Source organism: Nomascus leucogenys, chromosome 8 (genome assembly GCF_006542625.1).
Source record: "Nomascus leucogenys isolate Asia chromosome 8, Asia_NLE_v1, whole genome shotgun sequence".
In the NCBI taxonomy this organism is placed as follows: domain Eukaryota; kingdom Metazoa; phylum Chordata; class Mammalia; order Primates; family Hylobatidae; genus Nomascus; species Nomascus leucogenys.
In genome coordinates this window covers 108,469,321-108,492,452 of record NC_044388.1, presented here as the reverse complement: position 1 = coordinate 108,492,452, position 23,132 = coordinate 108,469,321, and the positions used below count along the sequence as shown (strand labels likewise).

Sequence of the window (23,132 nt, the reverse complement as noted above, 5' to 3'; positions counted from 1 at the left end):
GAAAAATTACTTCGTCACCGTAGTACATCCGCTGAGACACCTGAGGCGTGGAAAAAAGAAAAAAGACGGAACGGAAATGGCTAGCGGGTAAGGGCTGACCCCACCCACAGCGGAGCTCAACCCGGAGCCGCCCCGCCCGCAGGAAGCCCCGGGCGGGGCCGAGGTCAAGGTTCCGCGGCAAACTCTCCGCGTCCACCCTGACGAGGACTCGGGATTGGTCGGGCCCCAGCTGTCCGGACGTGACGCCAGCGCCCCGCGTGGGCGGTGCACCGCGGCCGCTCTTCTCATGCCCCGCCCCCTGGGGGGTACCAAAACCAGAAAGCAGCGGCGGGGGCGGGGCCTGCGGCCGGCCGACTCGGTGCGGGGGGCGGGGCCTACCTCGCGGCAACAGCTGGTTGGTAGCTGCGGCTGCGGGCCCGCACTTCCGCCGGTGGCCGAGAGCGGGGCCGGGTATGGAGGTGGGCTAGAGGCCGACGCCACGCAGAGCGCGGTGAGGGTAGCGGCGGGCTGGAGGCCGCAGGTCTGGCGGGCGTGAGCGCGGGCGCAGCTTGTGCTTGCAGGGCCGCGTCGGGGAACCATCGCGGCGCTTAGGTCCCGGTGGGCGGATGGGGGAAGAGTCGGCGCTGGCTCGGCCGCTTCCCTGAGCGCGGGGGCGGGAGCACCCCTTGACGGCTGGCGGCCGCCTATTGCCTTCTTGCGCGCTGGACCCGGCCGCTGCGACCCCCTGTCCTTCTGTTGTCTACACTGCGGTCTCGTGGGAACTGTTTTTTGGTGTGGACACTGCGTAGTTTCCTTGGGGCTGAGCGGGAGGTCTCGGGGTGGAAAGTGTCGGTTCCCTCCACACGCTCGTCTACCTCCTGCGTGGAGTCCCTCCCTTTGTTGTTTTTTCTTTTTGCTTCTTCTTTTTTTTTTTTTTTTTTTTTTTTGAGACAGGGTCTCGCTCTGTCACCCAGGCTGAAGTGCAGGGGAGCAATCACGGCTCGCCGCAACCTCGACTTCCTGGGCTCCAGCCATCCTTCCCCCTCATCCCCCTGAGTAGCTGGGGCCATAGGCGCGCGTCACCACGCCCGGCTAATTAAAAACAAAATGTGTTGCAGAGACAGGGCCTGGCTGTGTTGCCCAGGCTGGGCTCAGCTACTCCAGGGATCCTCCAAGCCGCCGCGCCCGGCCGGTCCGTTCGTTTGGAGGAGAGTCCGTTTCTCCCACTTGGAGGGCCTGGAGCTTTTGCTGCTGGCCACAGGGCTTTCTCCATCCTCCCCAACTTCTGGGATCTAAGGATGTGCACAGAAATTTGCACGACCCAAGTGAAACGGGGATGACTGCCTTGAGGGAAAGGAGCTCCACAAGGAGAAGGCCGAGTGTGGTATTTGATAAGTGACACAGCTGAGGATCCTAGGATTGATGTTACCTGCGCTGGCTAATAACTTGGGGGATTTTTGGCTCGGTGCCTAGCTATCCCCGTGAGTGGGGACAGCCCCCTGTGGAACTGGGAGTCAGAATTGCAGTTCTGCTGTTACCTGGAAGTCCACAGCCAAGTTGTCTCATCTATCTGGGCTTCCTCATCAGCCAGCAGTATCTGTCTGTAATAGGATTGATACCAGGCTCAGATGAGATAAAGAGTATAAATGCCACTTACCAATTTCGTTTTTTGTTTTTTAATTTCAGAAATGTTCTTTTGGGGCCAGAGTCTGGGCATATATGAATGCAAATCCGTGTTTGTTCACAACTAAGCCCAGCTGAGACGATCACTTTTCTGTAGGCCATTTGCCCAGGTAATAATTTTTTTTTTAACAGGAGTTCAGAGCACCAAGGTAAGTGCAGTGATGGAAACATGTGCAGAGTCCTAAAGGGATAGAGAAGAAGGTCATCAGAGACAGACTGGAAGAGAGGACGGGTCGGACAGGCCCCCCCGCCCCAGACGTGATGACACTCAGGAATCTTAGTGGAGTTCTTTATAAGGGAAACAATTTTATCCATAGGATCTTTTCTACTTTTTTTTTTAAGTTCCTGAGGTAAGTCTGATGTACATTCACAGTTAAGTACCAGGCAGAGGTCGGAGGGTGGGTTTCCAAGGCGAATGGAAGAGCTTCCATAAAGGCCAGGGAATACCAGTCAGCATGAATGGTTTCAGGAAGAGCAAGTCAAGGGAGGTAAGTGTGGAGGAAAGAGATGATGTGGAAGCTGGATCATCGCGGGCCTTGTGTGTGTTGAACTCAGCAATTTGAATTTTATCCAAACATTGGAGGAGGAGTCATTTGTGCTTTCGAAGTCCATTTTGGGGCTTTGGCCTCTGGCAGCATTTTGGAGGAGGAATTGGTGGCGATCAAACAAGATAGATCATTTAGGCTTCTTCAGTAATCCAGGCAAATGATGAAAATTTATTGAACTAAGGTAGTGGCGGTTGCACTGAGAAGAAAGTAGAGATGTAATTAAGGGGTAGGCTCTGGAGCTCAGAGATTGCAGCTGAGGGAGAAGGAGCATATAGGATAATTCCTAGATTACTGGTTTGAAAATTGAATGTATGGTAATGTCATCAACAAGGGAATATAGAACAAATAACAGATTTAAGGGAAGGACTTCGTTGGGTTCTGGTCATGTTTACTTTGAAGTGTCCGTCAGATATGTGAGTAGAGATACACTGTATGCAGTTGGATATTGAATATATCTGGAGTTCTAGGCTAGGCTGTCAGTTATTGAGTAGGTGGAACAGTGCATCGTTGCACTCAACCTCCCCAGTAGGTGGGACTACAGGTGTGCGCCACCATGCCCAGCTAATTTTTGTATTTTTAGTAGAGACGGGGTTTCACCATGTTGGCCAGGATGGTCTCGATCTCTTGACCTCGTGATCCCGCGCGCCTCGGCATCCCAGAGTGATGGGATTACAGGTGTGAGCCACTGCGCCCTGCCTGCATTAAGTTTTACAATACATTCTCAGTCTGGGCAGCTTCAATCTAGGCAGTAGTTGAAGCAGTGGTTTGAAGTAGGTCGCCCAGAAAGAGAGTACTGAATGAAGAGGTGAGAATTCTCAGGACAAGCCTTCGAAAACTTTAGCATTTATATGAGTAACAAAGGCAGGGGTAATTATGAAGGAGATTGGGTAGAAGTGGTGTCCAAAAATGGTGTGTTGTAGGTAAGGAAAGCATGGGCAACATCTTCATATGCTTTAGCAGAGTCAAGTCAGGAACCTATTGGATTGGTAACGTAGAGATTGTTAGGGAATTCACATTCAGTGGAGTGTAAGGGTAGAAGCCAGAGTGCAAAGGAGCTGAAGAGGTGGGAGGTAGTGAATCTAAACTTCCAGATGTTTAGCTGAGAAGTGTAGAAGAAAGAGATTGTTATTTGAAGTTTCTGGCTAGCTAATACTGAGAAATGGATAGCCTAAGGATAAGTCTGTAGAAAATTACAGTAATGCCTATGGTGAAGCATCCTATATTTTTGGTTTTGACACATTAGCTCTCTCTTTGGTGGGTGCTCAGAGAGTTGCTTTAATTTTGGTTTTGCAACTTGAGTATTGTCTGGACACACCCATTTGTCATTCACTGATGATTCCAAGCAGTTACAGTCTGATGAAACTAACAAAATAGACCTCAAGAAGAACTGAGTTGTATAAAAGCTTAAGAGGATTCACAGTAGTTTAGAAGCAATAATTGTCTCCCTAAAAGACAAAATATGCCCTATTGAGGTTTCCTGGGCTTAGCCATTAGGCCAGTGATGATTTTAAATTTGAAGACAAAACCACACACACAGCCTTTTGAAGAAGAACCACGGAAGCATATGTTCTCTTGTTGGTGTGCTCTGCAGCTGTTTTCTCCGTTATATTCTAGCGGCCATGACACTCACCTGTTTTGGTAGTAACTCCCATATACTTTGAGAACATTTGGTCTTGCTTTTTCGGTTGTGGAAATAGGCTAGTTTTCTAAGTGAAATAAAAAGCAAATTCTGTAATTTTCTTAATAGAAGGTTTCTTTTGTTGTCTCCTTTGTTAGTAATTATTTTAAAGTACACAACATTTAGAGTTTCAAGTAAGGTAAGTGGGAAAAGAAGTACGCAACATTTTATTTGCATGGTAGTCTCACTTAAGTTTTTTAAAGCTTAAATTGGCTGCAGTCTGTTAGCTGCTGACATCATGCTTCAAATGTTTGAGAAACCTCCATGAAGTTTCACTTTCTATTCTTAACGTCTTCTAAGTTCACTTTCCATATTGAACTAGGTTACCGGGAAAAAAACAGCTTCTGCAAGCTGTTTACTAGTAGTGTGATGTTGGCCTCTTAGGAATAAGTAATTCTTCTTTTGAATAAAATAATTTTAAATTCTGCAGAAATATATTGAAGACCTTATCCCATGTTACTTGGCATTTCCTAGTCTGCAGTGCCCTTGTAGTAGGAGGCATTAATAAAATGTAATTAGAGTTAGTGTCAGGAAAGGGCGGTACTCTGCGGCTATCACTGCATACTCTTTTTTTCCCCCGCGTCGATGAGAACTGTGTAACTCATTATCGTTTTCCTCTGCTTTCAGGAAGCTCCTCATGTAGAACTTAGTGAAATTAAATTTCTTCTAAAGAAGTTTTGATTTCGTTTTTTTAAATTTCATTTTTTAAACGTTCTTTTGTGTGTATGTACTTAAATGTTGAAAGCTACCCTAAATTCTTTTTAGAACCATGAAGAAAGTATACCTCTTCAAAAGCATAAGTAAAAGTAATATTTAATAAATTAAAAAAAATCAATTCATATGACAATGTATTTGATTATGCATATGCATTTCTAAATAATTATTTAATTGTGGGTATAAGAAGAAATTAAAGAATTTTTAAAAATCACTTTATTTTAGGAACTAGTTTTATGCCACAGAAGCCTCAGCAGCCAAGCCTAGTTTCTGTTGAGATGTTTTATATTTCCTGTTGAGATGTTTTATATTTCCTGTTGGTAAAGATTATGTATTCTGAATTTTAGGGTGATAGTGATACTCAAAAATCTCACACTGCCACGTTTCCATTCCCACATACTCAGTGTCTTCACTTAGGTTTCTTTTGTTTGTTTGTTTTGAGACAGAGTTTCACTCTCACCCAGGCTGGAGTGCAGTGGCGCAATCTTGGCTCACTGCAACCTCTGCCTCCCACGTTCAAGCAGTACTCCTGCCTCAGCCTCCCGAGTAGCTAGGATTGCAGATGCGCACCACCAGCTAATTTTTGTATTCTTTTTAGTAGAGACGGGGTTTCACCATGTTGGCCAGGCTGGTCTCAAGCTGCGGACCTCAAGCAGTCTGCCCACCTCGGCCTCCTAAAGTGCTGGGCTTACGGGCATGAGCCACCGTTCCCACCTTACTTAGGTTTTTCAACCTCCTTCTAACCTTCTTTCTCCCTGAGTGGAGAGTTTTTAAACATTTTTAAAAACTGCCTCTCCTGTGAATTTTATTACCACCAATATATCGTGTCTCTCTTTATGTACTGTATGTTTATCTGAGCTTTATATCTAAAAAGAGGAGGGCTTTTTCACGTCCCACTAACTGGTTTTCGATCTCTTTGAGGGTGACATCACTCCTGATGAGAATGCATGAGCTAGGTCCATTCAGTTTATGAAATGAACTTAAGTTTGTAGTTGGTAACTTTTTTCCCCATTCCAAAATCTGTACTTTGAAAATATTGGTAAGTCTGGGTCTCTATATTTTCTATCAGTACTGTGTAGTTTTTTTTTGTTGTTTGTTTTTTTTTTTTTTTTTTTGAGATGGAGTCTCGCTCTGTCGCCCAGGCTGGAGTGCAGTGGCGCAATCTCGGCTCACTGCAAGCTCCGCCTCCCGGGTTCACGCCATTCTCCTGCCTCAGCCTCTCCGAGTAGCTGGGACTACAGGCGCCCGCCACCACGCCCGGCTAATTTTTTTGTATTTTTAGTAGAGACGGGGTTTCACCGTGGTCTCGATCTCCTGACCTCGTGATCCACCCGCCTCGGCCTCCCAAAGTGCTGGGATTACAAGCGTGAGCCACCGCGCCCGGCCCAGTACTGTGTAGTTTTGAGCCTTCTCTGTAGCACAACTGTATGTTGCCTTATGATACTTATTCCTTATACAATGCTTTCATTTTTCTGTATTTTTCATATGTCAAAAATAGAAGGATTTTTTTAGTTTAGTGAATCAGTGATTGATAAGCCAGCCAGCCGAAGATTTGGGCTTTAGTGACACATTTTAAATTGAAACCAGGGTTACAAGTTGGAAGTGTACCTATTCTTGACACACAGTAGGTCTGAAGTTGGTTTTCTTCTTGATGTCATCTTTTCTGGCTGTAGGTACAGAATGAGCACATGTTGTTGGTGTACGCCAGGTGGTGGTTCCACCATTGACTTCCTAAAGCGCTATGCTTCCAACACTTCGTCCGGTGAATTTCAAACAGCCGACGAAGACCTCTGCTACTGCTTGGAGTGTGTGGCTGAGTACCACAAAGCAAGAGATGAATTGCCATTCTTGCATGAGGTAAAATATATTAGATGGGCAATATTTTTCAGAGCTTGATAGCTAGGAAGAGAATAAGTTTGAGCTCTGTTGGGAGTATTCAGCGAAATGATGATACGATTTCAACTTTGTGGGGTTTTGTTTGTTTGTTTTGTTTTTGTTGTTGTTAGAGATGGAGTCTCACTCTGTCACTCAGGCTGGAGTGCAGTGGAGCGATTATACATATATCATTTTACACATTCGAGTATATTGTTAGGACAAATTCCTGAAAGTGGAAGTGCTGTCTCATGATTTTCCATGGGCCACATGGGTTTTCATAGTTTGTTTTGCTATGTTTTGGAGACAAGGTCTTTGCTCTGTTGCCCAGGCTGGAAGTGCAGTGGTGTGATCACGGTTCACTGCAGCGTCAACCTTCTGGACTCAAGCCATTCTCCCACCTCATCCTCCTGAGTAGCTGGGACTACAGGCATGTGCCACCATGCTCTGCTAATTTTTAAAATTTTTTTGTAGGGACGAGGTCTTACTATTTTGCCCAGGCTGGTCCTGAACTCCTGAGCTCAAGTGATCCTCCCACTTTGGCTCCCCAGTGTTGGAATTACAGGCATGAGCCACCATGCCTGGCCGACTTTGAAGGCTAAGATAAGTCAAGTACCTAACTCACTGCCTGGTATATAGTAGGTGCTGAGTAAATGTTTATCACTGATGGAATTGAAACCTGGATCAGAATTTTATGATCTGTCACTTTTAGTCACATTGGTATAAAATAATTTAATGAAATAGAGTCATTGGGAGGGGATTTGTTTCATCATTTTTTGGTCAGTGCTATAATACATGCATGTATCTGAATATCTGAATGGTCTAGGTTTTTGTTAGTGGGGTTTTTTTTTTTTTTTTTTGGAGACAAAGTCTCACTCTGTTGTCCAGGCTGGAGTGCAGTGGTGCGATCTCGGCTCACTTCAACCTCTGCCTCCCAGGTGGGTTCAAGCGATTCTCCTGCCTCAGCCTCCCGAGTAGCTGGGACTAAAGGCACGTGCCACTACACCCGGCTAATTTTTTATTTTTAGTAGAGATGGGGTTTTACCATTTTGGCCCAGCTGGTCTCAAACTCCTGACCTCAGGTGATCTGCCCACCTCGGCCTCCCAAAGTGCTGGGATTACAGCTGTGAGCCACTGCGCCTGGCCAGGGTTTTTTTTTTTAAATTGGTAATAATAACTTTTTTTTTTCTTTTTTTAATGGGCAAATGGCATAAACCTGTAAGGGCAAGCATATTTTCCAGTCATAATAACAAAAGTGAAAGATATAATTCTAAATATTTGGCTTTGAATATTTGGTTTATTTATTTAATGAAAAACAGAACGTAGACCATAGAGATATGTACAGTATATAGAGGAGAGGATGATTAGTAATGGATTCGTGTTGAGAAACGTGCATTTTATAAGGTTTTCTAATTAAGAAGCTATCCAGCGTCTTTTATACTACAAGCTGCACTAAGGTAGTTAGCGATGGCTAGAACATAGAAGGGCCTCAGTTTTGCATTTGACAGAGAAGCTCCAGCTTCTCTTTTTTTTTTTTGAATGTAGTTGATAGGGATGTTGAGATATTTATGGAAAAATTCTATAAGAGAAGTGTTTAAGGCTGAGCGCCGTGGCTTACACCTGTAATCCCAGCACTTTGGGAGGCCAAGGCAGGCGGATTACGAGGTCAGCAGTTTGAGACCAGCCTGGCCAACATGGTGAAACTCCGTCTCTACTAAAAATAAAAAAAATTAACCAGGCGTGGTGGCAGGCGCCTGTAATCCCAGCTACTTGGGAGGCTGAGGCAGGAGAATCGCTTGAACCCGGGAGGCCGAGGTTGCATTGAGCTGAGACCACGCCATTGCACTTCAGCTTGGGCGACAGAGCGAGACTCTGTCTCAAAAAAAAAAGAAAAAAAAAGTGTTTAAACATATCATACTATTTTTTGTTTTCTTGTTTTTTTTGTTTGTTTGTTTTTTTGTTTGAGATGGAGTTTCCCTGTTGTTGCCCAGGCTGGAGTGCAATGGCGTGATCTCGGCTCACTGCAACCTCTGCCTCCTGGGTTCAAGCAATTCTCCTGCTTCAGCCTCCCGAGTATGGGATTACAGGCATGCACCACCACGCCTGGCTATTTTTGTATTTTTAGTAGAGACGAGGTTCATCTATGTTGGTCAGGGTGGTCCTGAACTCCTGACCTCAGGTGATCCGCCCACCTCAGCCTCTCAAAGTGCTGGGATTACAGGCAGGAGCCACTGCGCCTGGCCTGTTTTCTTTTTCTCTTAGAGACAGGGTGTCCCTCTGTCATCCAGGCTGGAGTACAGTGGCACAATCATAGCTCACTGTAGCTTCAGATTCTTGGGCTCAAGTGATCCTTCTGCCTCAGCCTCCAGAGAAGCTAGGACTGCAGGCATGCACCGCACCTAGCTAATTTTTCTTTTTTTTTTTTTTTTTTTAGTGACAGAGTCTTGCTTTGCTACCCAGGCTGGTCTCGAACTCCTGGCCTGAAACAGTCCTCCTACCTCAGCCTTCCAAAATGCTGGGATTACAGCTGTGAGCCACTGTGCGTAGCCAATATCTCATACTGTGTGTACTCATTTTTTATAAAAGTGGCCACATTTGAATAGTTTTCTTTAAATCTAAAATACAATCTCTAATATTTTACATTTCAGACTTTTTGTACTTAGAAAAAGGCTTTCTAGGTCATCACATTCAGTGTATTTTGTTGATGATAAGACATAATGCACACTGCGCATTTTATTTTCCTCTAGGTTTTATGGGAATTAGAAACCTTACGTCTCATAAATCACTTTGAAAAATCCATGAAGGCAGAAATTGGAGATGACGATGAGTTATATATAGTAGACAACAATGGAGAGATGCCACTGTTTGACATCACTGGGCAAGACTTTGAAAATAAGCTTCGAGTTCCTCTTCTTGAAATACTGAAATATCCTTACTTGCTTCTACATGAACGTGTTAGTGAGTATCTTGATGGTTCCTGAAGTTATATCAGTTTTATTATTTTAGTGTCATAAGAATTTAGGCTTATCTATATTGCAAATTTGTTTGCTAAACATATAATTAGGATATATAATTAGGACTTCATTTTTTTCCAACATTTTTTATTTTTTGAGTTCAAACACAAAATACCTATTTTTAGGGGCACAGTTCAAACTTACCTTGTTCAGAGGGTAACTGAAGATTGTTTTTATTTTTTTTTTAGAGACAGGGTCTTGCTGTGTCTCCTAGGCCAAAGTGCAGTGGCGCAGTCATGGCCCACTGCAGCGTCTGCCTCCTGGGCTCAAGTAATACTCCTGCCTGAGCCTTGTGGGTAGCTGGGAGTGCAGGTGTGTGCCATTGTGCCCAGCTAATTTTATGTTGTGTTTATTGTAGAGATGAAGTTTCACTGTGTTGCCCAGGCTGGTGTTGAACTCCTGGACTCAAGCAGTCCTCCCACCTCAGCTTCCCAAATTGCTGGGATTATAGGCACGAGCCACTATGCCTGGCTCTCAACATTTTATTGTGAAAGATTTTTAACATAGAAAAGTAAATTATACAGTGAACATGATATACCCATCACAGAGATACACGGTTGTTAACATTTTGCTATATTTGCTTTATTACGTATCTGTTCATCTCTTTGTTCAATTATTAATAATTTTCATTCTTGCCTGGCATAGTGGCTCACGCCTGTAATCCTAGCATTTTGGGAGGCTGAGGCAGGCGGATCACCTGAGGTCAGGAGTTCGAGACCAGCCTTGCTAACATAATGAAACCCTGTCTCTACCAAAAATACAAAAATTAGCCAGGTGTGGTGGCAGGCACCTGTAATCCCAGCTACTCAGGAGGCTGAGGCAGGAGAATCACTTGAACCTGGAAGGCGGAGGTTGCAGTGAACCAAGATTGTGCCACTCCACTCCAGCCTGGCTGACAGAGGGAGACTCTCTTAAAAAATAGTAATAATAATAATAATTTTTAATTCTTGTACTATGTCTGTGGCAGGGTTCTCAGCCTTGCACTGGTGACATTTTGGATAATCCTTTGCTGTGGGCTGTGCCATCCATTGTAGGACGTGTAGCAGCATCCCTGGCCTTTGTCTACTAAATGCCGCTAGCGCTCCCTATCTCCTTTGTGACAACCAAAAATGTCTCCAAACGTTGCTGAATACCCCTTTTGGGGGGTGAGGTATAAAATCACCCCTGGTTGGGAAATGCTATTCTGTAGTAATTTTCATTAACCACCATGGCATGGCTTATTATAGCTGTCTAGATTTTGGTTGTTGATATTTGCATTTCATAATACGAATCTCTTGAAAGTAAAGGCATTTCCCTAACCTATCAAATCTAACAATACCTTTTTTTTTTTTTTTAAAGAGTCTCACTGTCGCCTAGGCTGGAGTGCAGTGGCATGATCTTGGCTCACTGCACCCTCCGCATCCTGGGTTCAAGCGAGTCTCCTGCCTCAGCCTCCCGAGTAGCTGGGATTACAGGCGCCTGCCACTACACCTGGCTAATTTTTTGTATTTTTAGTAGAGACAGGGTTTTGCCATGTTGGCCAGGCTAGTCTCAAGCTCCTGACCTCAAGTGATCCCCCCACCTCGGCCTCCTAAAGTGCTGAGATTACAGGTGTAAGCCAGCGTGCCTGGCCCAAAATAACAATACTAAAATCTAGTTCATTTTCATATTTTCCCAATAGTTGCAAAATGTGGTTTTGGCTGATTTGCTTAAATTAGAATGTAGTCAGGGACCACACATTGCATTTGGTACATAGTTCTTCCAACTCTTTTAATTCAAAACAGTCTTCTCAGTCTCGGCAGCGCAGCAACACCCTCCCTCCCCCATCTCTACAAAAAAGAAAATTTAGCTGGATGTAGTGGCACGTGCCTGGATTCCTAGGTACTCAGGAGGCTGAGGTGGGAGGATCATTCGAGCCCAGGAGGTTGAGCCTGAGGTGAGCCATGAGCACACCACTGTACTTCATTCTGGGCAACAGCGCAAGACCCTGTCTCTAAAAAACCCAAAAACAATCTTCAGTTGACCCTTGAACTGTGCAGATCCAGTCATACATGGATCTTTTTTCAACCAAAGTGGAATCAAAAATACCATATTTATGGGTTGCAAAACCCGCTTCTCTGGAGGGTCGACTTTAGGTATATGCTGGTTTCAGGTATATGCAGGACTCAGCTGTGTGTGGATTTTGGTATCCTGGAACCAAACCCCTGCACGTGCCAACTGCGTTTGTACAGAAACCAACATGTGCCCTCATCTTTTTTTTGGCCATGAGTTTGACTTGTTGGGAGAGGCCATATTTGCCCTGTAGGATAACATACTTTATGGATTTTTCTGATTTCTTTCCTGTACTGTTACTTATCTTGTTTATTTACTGTATTATCAGTAAACTGAAAAGTAGATCTAAAGATGCGATTAGACAAGTCAGTTTTGCCTAAACCAATTCAAAGTAACTAGATTTGAAAATTCTAAGACTTTTTCAAGTATTAAAGAATAATCTATCCATAAAAGTATATAAGCTTGATGTTTTTTCGCAAGTCAAACAGATTTGTGTAGCCAGCATCCAGATCAAAAATCGAAACATTATCAACATCCCAGGAGTGCCCTTCATGCTTTTCTACTCATTATGCCTCCCCATCCCTAAAGCCAACCACTGTCACTAGTGAAAACACTATGATATTGAAAATGTGATACGAAAAAACGACAATATTTTTTGAAATTTTACAGCCAAAGTTGATTCATCTGAAAGAGTAAATGGATTGTTCAATAAATGGGAGTGGGATAGCTAGTCACTTAGGGGTAAAGCTGACTTTGTTCCTTATTTTTGTATCAGATAAAGTCTAGGTGGATCAAAACATAAAATACAAATGGAGTTGGACCTATAACCATATGGTTACAGGTCCTTTATACATTCCCTGTGGAGATAATTATCTTAAGTGTGAATAAAGAGATACTTTTTTTTTTTTTTTTTTGAGACGGAGTTTTGCTCTTGTTGCCTAGGCTGGAGTGCAATGGCACAATCTCATCTCACCGCAACCTCCACCTCCTGGGTTCAAGCGATTCTCCTGCTTCAGCCTCCTGAGTAGCTGGGATTACAGGCATGCACCACCATGCCTGGCTAATTTTGTATTTTTTTTTTTTTCTTTTTTGAGACAGAGTCTCGCTCTGTCACCCAGGCTGGAGTGCCGTGGCGCGATCTTGGCTCACTGCAAGCTTCACCTCCTGGGTTCACGCCATCCTCTTGCCTCAGCCTCCTGAGTAGCTGGGACTACAGGCGCCCGCCACCACACCCAGCCAATTTTTTAGTGGTGGCGGGGTTTCACCGTGTTAGCCAGGATGTTCTCGATCTCCTGACCTTGTGATCCGCCCACCTCGGCCTCCCAAAGTGCTGGGATTACAGGTGTGAGCCACCGTGCCCGGCAAAAAAGGGATCTATTCTAATAAGGTCAGAATAATTTCTAAGAAAACCCTGTGATCAACGGATTTAGCCTGTCAGGTAAATATTGTTCCTGCATTTACAATATAAGCATTTTTATGCCTCATTTTGGAAAAATAAAAAGCAAATTTTTATTTATTTACAGAATAGCCCAAGGAGCCTAATTTAGGGAATCTTGATAAGGTGATAAGATTTATGTATTTTACTTACTTTTTTCTTTTTAGACGAGTTATGTGTTGAAGCACTTTGTCGGATGGAACAAGCCAATTGCTCCTTTCAGGTGTTTGACAAACATCCAGGGATCTATTTGTTTTTGGTCCATCCCAATGAAATGGTGAGTGTGAGTGTTGGGTGATAGAAGGGTATATTGTACTTTTGTACCTATAGATAGCTATAATAGTGGTTTTTGGTGTGGATTTTGTTTAGAATGTTTGCTAAAATTTTTCTTGCTTTAAAATTTGCTACAGTTAAGTAGAGGGCGCTCTGGGGTCAAAGAAGAGGGGATCTGAGAGGGTAGGGGATACTTACCGACAGGTGATGCTTGAGCTTAAAAGACAAACGGGAATAACTTGATGTCCTTTCAGTATGTTGAATTGAACTCAAGAAGACCTCTTCTCTTGACTTTCTCACCTGCTTGACCCACTGCAAACACATGGAGATACCGGTTACAACATTTGAAAAGTTATTTTTCTGATAGATTAGAATTAAACCAAGGGAAGGTAGGGAGGGGGACTGGGAAATTCTGGTGCTAGAGATGAAGAAGGACAAAATCCAGAACAGTGAGCAGGAACAGCAGCAGATAGCATTGAAACCTGACATAGCCCTTTGGCTAAGGTTTGAGATCTTGTCACCTTTTGTGGTAAGACAGTCTGTGCTTCAGGTCTCATGCCTAATGCCACCTAGAACTGAGTGACTACATTAAGCCAGTAGCCAGAAAGGGCTGCTCTGCCAGTGTAAGGCAAGAAAAATTAAGTTTTTTAAAAAAGCATGGTAATGGGATTGCCAGTCAAGATGATGGTGAATTTCAGTTTCCTCTGGGCCAAACACATACCAATGATACAAAAAAATGCAAAAGGAGGAAATTAAAGAGGTATAATCACATTCCTCCAAAGGAAAACTTATTTCTGTGGACCAGCAATGGAACAGAAACATAAAGTAATAAATGAGTGGAAACCTGTAGGCCTGGGTGGCGGTGGGTAGCTGGAGATTCAGCTTGTGCAGGACAGCAGGAATTAGAAGTATACTCTAGGCAAGGCAAAGAACCAAAGCCAAACTCTGCACTCCGAACAAGGGGTGGATGGGGGTGCTCCTTTGCCTGTGAAAGAAGGTTGCCAAAGTATTAAAAAGGTTCACTGGCTTTTGAAAAGCTGTTTATGTATGGAGGAAGCAGGTCTGGTCTTGTAACCAGGGCCTGGGCGAAACACTTGCAGCCTTGGTGACCGAGTCTACCTAGCCCTTATGTAACCAAAGGTTGGGAGCCCTGAGCTGCCGATAGTAGACCTAGTTCTGGAGCAGGACTCTGAAGGATGGATAGAAAGCAGCCCAAATTTGTATTTAGGAAGGGGAGGGGTAGTGGTAGGAGGGACACAGAATTCCTCCCTGTCGGATGAGCTTGCAAACCAAATCCCTGAAACACATGAGGAAAGCGCATGCTCTGACAGAGAACAAAGACCAGTGCTGTTGGTCCTTTGCTTAGGTTTAACTCTAGAGGGACTTAAAAGAGAAAATGGAGAACATTGAGAGAAACTCTGAGTTGACAAGGGCTGGTTTATTAAAAAAACTTTTTTTATTATTATATTTTTTGAGACAGAGTCTCGCTCTGTTGCCCAGGCTGGAAGTAGAGACAGGGTTTCACCAGATTGACCAGGCTGGTCTCAAACTTCTAACCTCAAATGATGCACCCACCCCGGCCTCCCAAAGTGCTGAGATTACAGGTGTGAGCCACCACGTCCAGCTGACAAGGGCTGTTTTGAAAGGTGAATGTGGGAGATGGGGAGGAGAACATCCTTAGTTTGTGAATTCCTTTTCACTCTGGGGTATTGGGTCCTATCTGGCAGTGCCTATAGGAGGCACTATGGAATTACCTCTCAGAGCATTCTCCCACAGCCAGGGAATAAAATGGGCTGTGGGAGAATAAAGTAGAAAAGGAACTGTTAAGGTTCTGCTTCCAGTTCTTCCTCGCCATTGCCTTAGATGAATAAAACCTGCATCCAAATCTGTTATCAACTAAAAGATCCGATCCAGGTGAAGGTAGAAATAAAATCAGCACAGTGGATAACCCCTAATGTTTGTGAGGCACTGAGACAAGCACGTGGAGACCAATTAACCACTGATAATTGCTTCAGTATCATCCCCTCTTAACCCCAGAACTTGGGGGATTACAGCCCAGTAGTGTCTTCTAATGCTGCTTCTCCCCGGGAGTAAAGGGTGACAACCTGACTTAGAAAATTAAAATGCATGGCAGTGAGTGATTACGTTTTTCTGGCTTGGATTTTATCTACCACTCAGCCCTGAATTGATTGGGCATAAGCCAGTCTGGAGTCTGGCCTTCCACAGGCACCGCCTGATAGGAGCCAATACCCCAAAGTGAAAAGGAATTCACAAACTAAAAATAATAGACATACAAGAGACATAAAGATTTCAGTAGAAGCAGATATATTAGGACACTTGTCCAATATATTTAAAATTATTATAGTAAATGTGCTAGAACAAATACAGGAAGATACTAATGTGAAATGAGAACTAGAAAACGTGAGAACCAAGAAACCTACACGTTGTGCACATGGACCCTAGAACTTAAAGTATAATTAAAAAAAGAAAGAAAATGTGAGAACCAAGCCAAGTTGTTGTAACATTGAAAAATGAGATATTTAAAATAAAGGCCTCAGGAGATGGGATAAATAATACAGTGGGTACAGCCAAGAGAATGAGTGACTGAATTAGAAGACCAGATTGAGCAAATCCCTAAGAAGAAAAAGAGAAATAGAAAATATAAAAAGAAAAGCTAAAAGATAAATGGAGGGTAGAAGTAGTAGTGTTAACAAAGATGTAAGACGTCCCAGAAAGAGAAAAATAAAAATCAGGACAAAGAAATACCCGAGATATGGCTGGGCATGGTGGCTCATGCCTGTAATCCCAGCACTTTGGGAGGCTGAGGTGGGCGGATCACCTGAGGCCAGGAGTTGGAGACCAGCCTGGCCAACATGATGAAACCCTGTCTCTACTAATAATACCAAAAAACTAGCCAGGTGTGGTGGTGCACGCCTGTAGTCCCAGCTACCTGGGAGGCTGAGGCAGGAGAATCGCTTGAACCCAGGAGGCAGGGGTTGCAGTGAGCCGAGATTGCAACATTGCACTCCAGCCTGGGCAACAAGAGCAAAACTCCATCTCACGAAAGGAAAGTTGTACTATATGGAAAGAGAAGTTAGATCCCTACTTCATTATCATTCATAATGACAAAATCTATCTAAAAAACCATAGTTAGTTTCAGTTTTCAAACTCTTCGCAGGAAATAGAGGTGTATAGCATTTAGATTGTAAGGTGAGGAAAGGTTTGTTTTATTTTTTTGAGACAGGGTCTTACTCTGTCACCCAGGCTGGAGTGCAGCAGCGTGATGACAGCTCATTGTAATCTCTGCCTCCCAGGCTCAAGCATTTCACCAAAATCTCCTTCCTCGGTCACCATGCCCAGCTAATTTTTTTGTAGAGATGGGGTTTCGCCGTGTTGCCCAGGCTAGTTTCGAACTCCTGGGCTTAAGTGCCCCCGTACCTCAGCCTCCTAAAGTGTTGAGATTACATGCATGAGCCACCATGCCTGGCCTGAGGAAGGGTTTTATAAAAACGAAAGCATTGATTATGAAAGGAAAGTTGATGAACTTGATTATATTAAAATGAAAAGTTATTGTTTATCAAAAAGCACCATAAAGAGAGTGAAAATACTAGTTAAAAATTGGGAAAAGGGCTGGGCATGGTCACTCATGCTCGAAAGCCCAGGCCTTTGGGAATCCAGGGCTGGAGGATTGTTTGAAGCCAAGAATTGAAGACCAGTCTGAGCAGCATAGCAAGAACCTATCTCTACAAAAAAAAAATTTTTTTTCATTAGCTGGGCATAACGTTGCACACCTGTAGCCCTAGCTACTCAGGAGGCTAAGATGGGAGGATCACTGCAGCCCAGGAGGTTGAGGCCGCGTTGAGCCCTGATCATGCCAGTGCGCTCCAGCCTGGGCAACAGAGTAAGACTCTGTCTGGAAAAAAAAAAAAAAAGTGTTCCTCTCTTTGGGTTTGTCTGATGTTCCCTCATGCATAGGTTCAGGTTACACATTCCCAGCTGGAGTACCATGTAAGTGATGTTACTGTCCTCAGCTTGTCATATGTAGAAAGAGGCACGCCATATCCTTTGCAACTCACGGTGATGTAAATTTTGAGCATTCAGTGAAGGTGTTGTCCCATTTCTCTGCTGTGTAATTTCTATGGTTTAGATACTTTTAAGACCATGTAAATAGTCCGCATTTCCCCAAAATCTCCTCGTAAATTTAGCATTCATTAATGTGTCTTGCCTGAACTATGATGATTGCAAGATGGTAATTTCCTAACTCCAGCACTCTCCATGTTTACTAGTTACCACTTGACAATGATTGTACAGTAATCAAGTCTTTTCCCCTTCTACCACTTATTATCAGTAAGGACTCATGGATTCCAAAACTTTTTCAGTAGTTTATAATTTGTTGCTTATGTTGGCATAGAGCTCATGCTTTTACCTGTGGGGTCTGTGTCAATCTGCAGTAAAAAATGTTTTCCTTGTGTATACATATACCTATATAATGTATTCTGTAAAATAATACTTTTACTATGAAGGATGCACTCTTGATATTTTTCTGTTCTATTTAGTGTTTTTTTTTTTTTTTTTTTTTAAAGGCTGGTTGTGAGCACTAAATTTAATTCATAGTCTCCAAGAAATTTAAAATCACTTATTTATGCTATTCTGCCATTTAGAAATGCCCTTTGATTTCTTTTGAGATTCCTCATTTTGTGTTTTCTTTCCTTTTTTGGACATTCTGTTATGGAAAATGATAAACATAAAAGTAGCGAGAATGGTGTAAAAGTAGCGAGAATGGTGTAATGAATCCCCTGTAATCCATCAGTTAGCTTTATCAATACATGGTCAACATTCCATTCCCCTTGGATTAGTTTAGAGCAAATCTTAGACATCAGAGCATTTCATCCACAAAATATTTCAATATGTATTTCTAAAAGATAAAGACTTAAAACAAAAAATATTATTATATATATATTTTTTGAGATGGAGTCTTACTCTGTTGCCCAGGCTGGAGTGCAGTGGTATGATCTTGGCTCACTGCAGTCTTTCCCCACCAGGTTGAAACAATTCTCCTGCCTCAGCCTCTCAAGTAGCTGGGACTACAGGAGTACACCATCATGTCCAGCTAATTTTTTTGTATTTTTGGTAGAGACAAGGTTTTGCCATGTTGGCCAGGCTGGTCTTGAACTCCTGACCTCAGGTGATCTGCCCGCCTCAGCCTCCCAAAGTGCCAAAATTACAGGTGTGAGCCACTGCGCCCAACCAGAAAAATACTATTATTGCATCTAAAAGAATAATTCCTTAGTGTTGTGTTGCCAGTCATGTTTGAATGAATGGAAATGATTCTCTAAAACTGTTTATTAGGGGTTAGTATGTTCAAATCAGGATCAAATAAGGTCCACACATTACATTAATTAATATCTCACATGTCTTTTAAAATCTGTAGAGAATCCTGTTTTATCTATGTTCTTGCTGTATGTAGACCATTGCTTATTGAATTAAGTAATAAATATGTTCTGCATTTAGGTTCGGCGTTGGGCTATCTTGACTGCAAGAAACTTGGGGAAAGTGGACAGAGATGATTATTATGACTTACAAGAAGTTTTAATTTGCCTTTTTAAAGTCATTGAGTTGGGGCTTTTAGAGAGTCCAGACATTTATACTTCTTCTGTCCTAGAGAAGGGTAAACTGATTCTTCTGCCCTCACACATGTATGATACTACCAACTACAAAAGCTATTGGTTAGGTGAGTATTGTTCCTACACTAATATAATTAGTATTTTCATATAGTTCTGTTTTTTGAGACAGTCTCACTCTGTTGCCCAGGTTGGAGTGCAGTGGCACCATCTCACTCACTGCAAGCTCCACCTCCCAGGTTCAAGCAATTCTCCTGCCTTAGCCTCCCGAGTAGCTGTGATTACAGGCAAATGCCGCCACACCTGGCTAATTTTTTGTATTTTTTAGTAGAGACGGGGTTTCACCATGTTGGCCAGGCTGGTCTTGAACTCTTGACATCAAGTGATCTGCCTACCCTGGCCTCCTAAAGTGCTGGGATTACAGGCGTGAGCCACCGCGCCCGGCCCTGTAGTTCTTATGAGGGTCCTAAAAGGGAAGTGTTCTCTTTGGTGATCTGATAAAACTTGCTAAAGATAGGATTTTATAGTTCTCAGTTCTTATTCTGTCATTAAGTTGACTTAACTATTACATATCTTGTTTTTTTTTTTTTTTTTGAGACGGAGTATTGCTCTCGCCCAGGCTGGAGTGCAGTGGCTCAATCTCGGCTCACTGCAAGCTCCGCCTCCCGGGTTCACGCCATTCTCCTGCCTCAGCCTCTCCGAGTAGCTGGGACTACAGGCGCCCGCCACCACGCCCGGCTAATTTTTTGTATTTTTTAGTAGAGACGGGGTTTCACCGTGGTCTCGATCTCCTGACCTTGTGATCCGCCCGCCTCGGCCTCCCAAAGTGCTGGGATTACAAGCGTGAGCCACCGCGCCCGGCCACATATCTTGTTATTAAACAGTATTTATATCCTAGAAACTTCTCTGTAGTAAACGGTACATTTTCAAGCACTGGCAAATGAATCAAATCTTGTTTATGGCCACATTTTATTAACAAAATATTAGTGTAATAATTGGCTTTAAATAGGATTTGATTGTTAATACTCCTTTTTCAGTGTGTAAAATATTTCCTGGTAGAACTGGGCATGGTGGCGCACACCTGTAGTCCCAGCAACTTGGGAGGCTGAGCCAGGAGGATCATTTAAGCCCAGGAATTTGAAGCTTCAGTGAGCTAGGATTGTGCCACTGCACTCCAGCCTGGGTGACAGAGAGAGATCCTGTCTCTTAAAAAAAAAAAATTAAATTTTCGTGGTAGCAAGAGTTGTCAGCATTGTTTACAAGTCCTATAGTGGCTCAAAATACTTCTTTTTTTTTGTTTGTTTTTGAGATGGAGTCTTGCTGTGTCACCTAGGCTGGAGTGCAGTGGCACGATCTTGGCTCACTGCAAGATCCGCCTCCTGGGTTCACGCCATTCTACTGCCTCAGCCTCCCAAGTAGCTGGGACCACAGGCGCCCGCCACCACGCCTGGCTAATTTTTTTGTATTTTTAGTAGTGACGGGGTTTCACAACATTAGCCAGGATGGTCTCGATCTCCTGACTTTGCGATCTGCCCGCCTTGGCCTCCCAAAGTGCTGGGATTACAGGTGTGAGCCACCACGCCCGGCCTCAAAATACTTCTATACCATATCCTTGATTCCAAATCTTAAGGTCACCTGTCATAAATGGCAGTGATTTTTTTTCTTTCTTAGTGGTATATGGAATATGGTACAGCTTAAAATTGAAGGCATCTTATATTGATGAGATACAAGTTACATGGTAGTTATCTTAGAAATTGTTTTCTAACTATTTTCTACTTTCACACTTGAATTAGTCTAAAGTTCTATTACTTGGGAGCAGTTGTGTATGAATATCTGAGACTTAAATGTTTGAGAAACTAAATACTATCTTGCTTCATTTTCCTGCCTTGTTTTTCTTTTGCAAACTAAACCAGGCATTAGAATAGTATTATTTCATCAATTCAAGATAACTCTAAATGATCTTACAGGTATTTGCATGTTGCTGACCATTCTTGAGGAACAAGCCATGGATTCCCTATTGTTGGGCTCAGACAAACAAAATGATTTTATGCAATTGATACTTCACACTATGAAGAGGCAAGCAGATGGTAATAAACTTTACTTGCTGAATGTTTTTGAATATAGTGGTGATGGTGCACTTTAAAAATGATAGTGTCACTGCAGGAATTGGTGTATGTTGTGGAGAAAAGAATTTTTCTGGTTTAGTAATAGATTCAGACTTTTGTTTTGTTTTGTTTTGTTTTGTTTGGTTTTTTGATACGGAGTCATACTCTTGTTGCCCAGGCTGGAGTGCAATGGTGCGATGTCAGCTCACTGCAACCTCCACCTCCCGGGTTCAAGAAATTCCCGTCTCAGCCTCCCAAGTAGCTGGGACTACAGGCGTGCACCACCATGCCCGGCTAATTTTTTTGTATTTTTAGTAGAGATGGGGTTTCACCACGTTGGTCAGGCTGGTCTTGAACTCTTTTTTTTTTTTTTTTTTTTTTTGAGACGGAGTCTTGCTCTGTCCCCCAGGCTGGAGTGCAGTGGCGCGATCTCGGCTCACTGCAAGCTCCGCCTCCCGGGGTTCACGCCATTCTCCTGCCTCAGCCTCCCGAGTAGCTGGGACTACAGGCCCCCGCCAACACGCCCGGCTAATTTTTTGTATTTTTAGTAGAGACGGGGTTTCACCCTGTTAGCCAGGATGGTCTCGATCTCCTGACCTCGTGATCCCCGCCTCCGTGGATCACTGACCGCCCCGACCTGATCTCGGGCTCCTGCCTCCCAAAGTGCTGGGATTACAGGCGTGAGACTTTTAAATCAGAAAGGACCTTTATAATTTAATTCAATACCTTCCTTTCATAGAAGAAGGGAAGTTAATCTACTTTTTCATGATGAAAAAGTTGGTGGTAGGATGAATATCAGAACCTCTGGGAGATCCATTTGTAATGACATTGTGGTTAACATTGGGAAAGCCTTCTCTGTCCCATGGCCTCCCTTTGCCTGCCTCTTTTGTTTCTCTGTGGTTCTCTAATACAGTAACTGCCAGCCACATGTGATTATTAAAATAAATTTAAGTCAGTTAAAATTAAAAATGCAGTTATTTGGTCCCACTAGTCATATTTCAAGGCTCAGTGGCCAACCGTGCCTGTGCTGTATTCTGTACTGTATCGAACAATGCATAGACAGAACATTTCCATCATCATGGGACATTCTCTTGCATATGCTGCTCTAGATAGTCTAGATAATGAGGCCTAAAACTTGTAGTCATGTTTATTATTAGATCCTGACCTCCTTTTGCTGATGCTTGTGTCATGCTAATCATGAAGGATCTGTAATTAAATAAGTGCTTCTAATCTTTATGAAGTAATGAATTAATAAAGACCAAGTATACCAGATCCTATGAAAACACAATGAATATAATTTTTTCCCCTCATTCTCTTCTCTTCATGCAACTTGAATGTTGTATATAAACTCATTTGTGGGAGATTCTAATATAAATATATTAATGTTATTCTTTTGTTGATAGGGCATATATATATATATATATATATATATTTGTTTTTTTTTTTTTTTTTTTTTTTTTTCCTTTTTGAGACCAAGTCTTTCTGTCTCACCCAGGCTGGAGTGCAGTGGTGCGATCTTGGCTAACTGCAGCCTCTGCCTCTGGGTTCAAGTGATTCTCCTGCCTTAGCCTCCCAAGTAGCTGGGATTACAGGTATGCGCCACCATACCTGGCTAATTTTTGTATTTTTAGTAGAGATGGCGTTTCACCATGTTTTCCAGGCTGATCTTGAACTCCTGGCCTCATGTGATCCGCCTGCCTTGGCCTCCCAAAGTGTTGGGATTACAAGCGTGAGCCACTACGCCTGGCCTTTGGCATATATTTTCTTGCTAGATTATGTCTGATTGAGGCTATTACTCTTTTGCCAACATTTACTGCATAAATTGTTCATTTCTTTCCCTGTGCCTAACTACATGTATAATTCCGTCCTTTCTGTTAAGCTAGTTCCCTTACCATCTTAAAAAAAAAAAAAATCTTTTTTTTTTTTTTTTCTTTTGAGACAGGATCTCACTCTATCACCCACCCTGGAGTGCAGTGGCTCAATCAGTCAGGTCTCGCTGCAGCCTTAACCTCCCAGGCTCATGTCGTCCTCCTGCCTCTCACTCCCTAGTAGCTGGGGCCACAGGCGTGTGCTACCTTACCCAGCTAATTTTTAAATTTTTGATAGAGACAAAGTCTCACTGTGGGCGTAGGCTGGTCTTGAACTCCTGACCTCAAGCAGTCTTCCTGCCTCGGCCTCC

General features: G+C 43.2%; 1 protein-coding gene across 3 annotated transcripts in view; it reads left to right on the top strand.

Moving 5' to 3' along the window:
• Window positions 1-408: 408 nt before the first annotated feature.
• The window catches only part of SETX (senataxin), a 95,255-nt gene continuing 72,531 nt past the window's right edge, over window positions 409-23,132 (top strand). For 2 of the 3 annotated variants that reach the window (XM_030818082.1, XM_030818084.1), the window contains exons 1-7: window positions 409-490; window positions 1,666-1,772; window positions 6,276-6,459; window positions 9,222-9,432; window positions 13,122-13,231; window positions 18,739-18,958; window positions 20,816-20,935. In XM_030818082.1, coding sequence (XP_030673942.1) covers window positions 6,283-6,459; window positions 9,222-9,432; window positions 13,122-13,231; window positions 18,739-18,958; window positions 20,816-20,935 — 838 coding nt within the window. In that variant the 5' untranslated portion in view covers window positions 409-490; window positions 1,666-1,772; window positions 6,276-6,282. Of the gene's footprint in view, window positions 772-1,665; window positions 1,773-6,275; window positions 6,460-9,221; window positions 9,433-13,121; window positions 13,232-18,738; window positions 18,959-20,815; window positions 20,936-23,132 lie in introns of all 3 variants that reach the window. The other variant, XM_030818083.1, reaches the window with a different exon arrangement.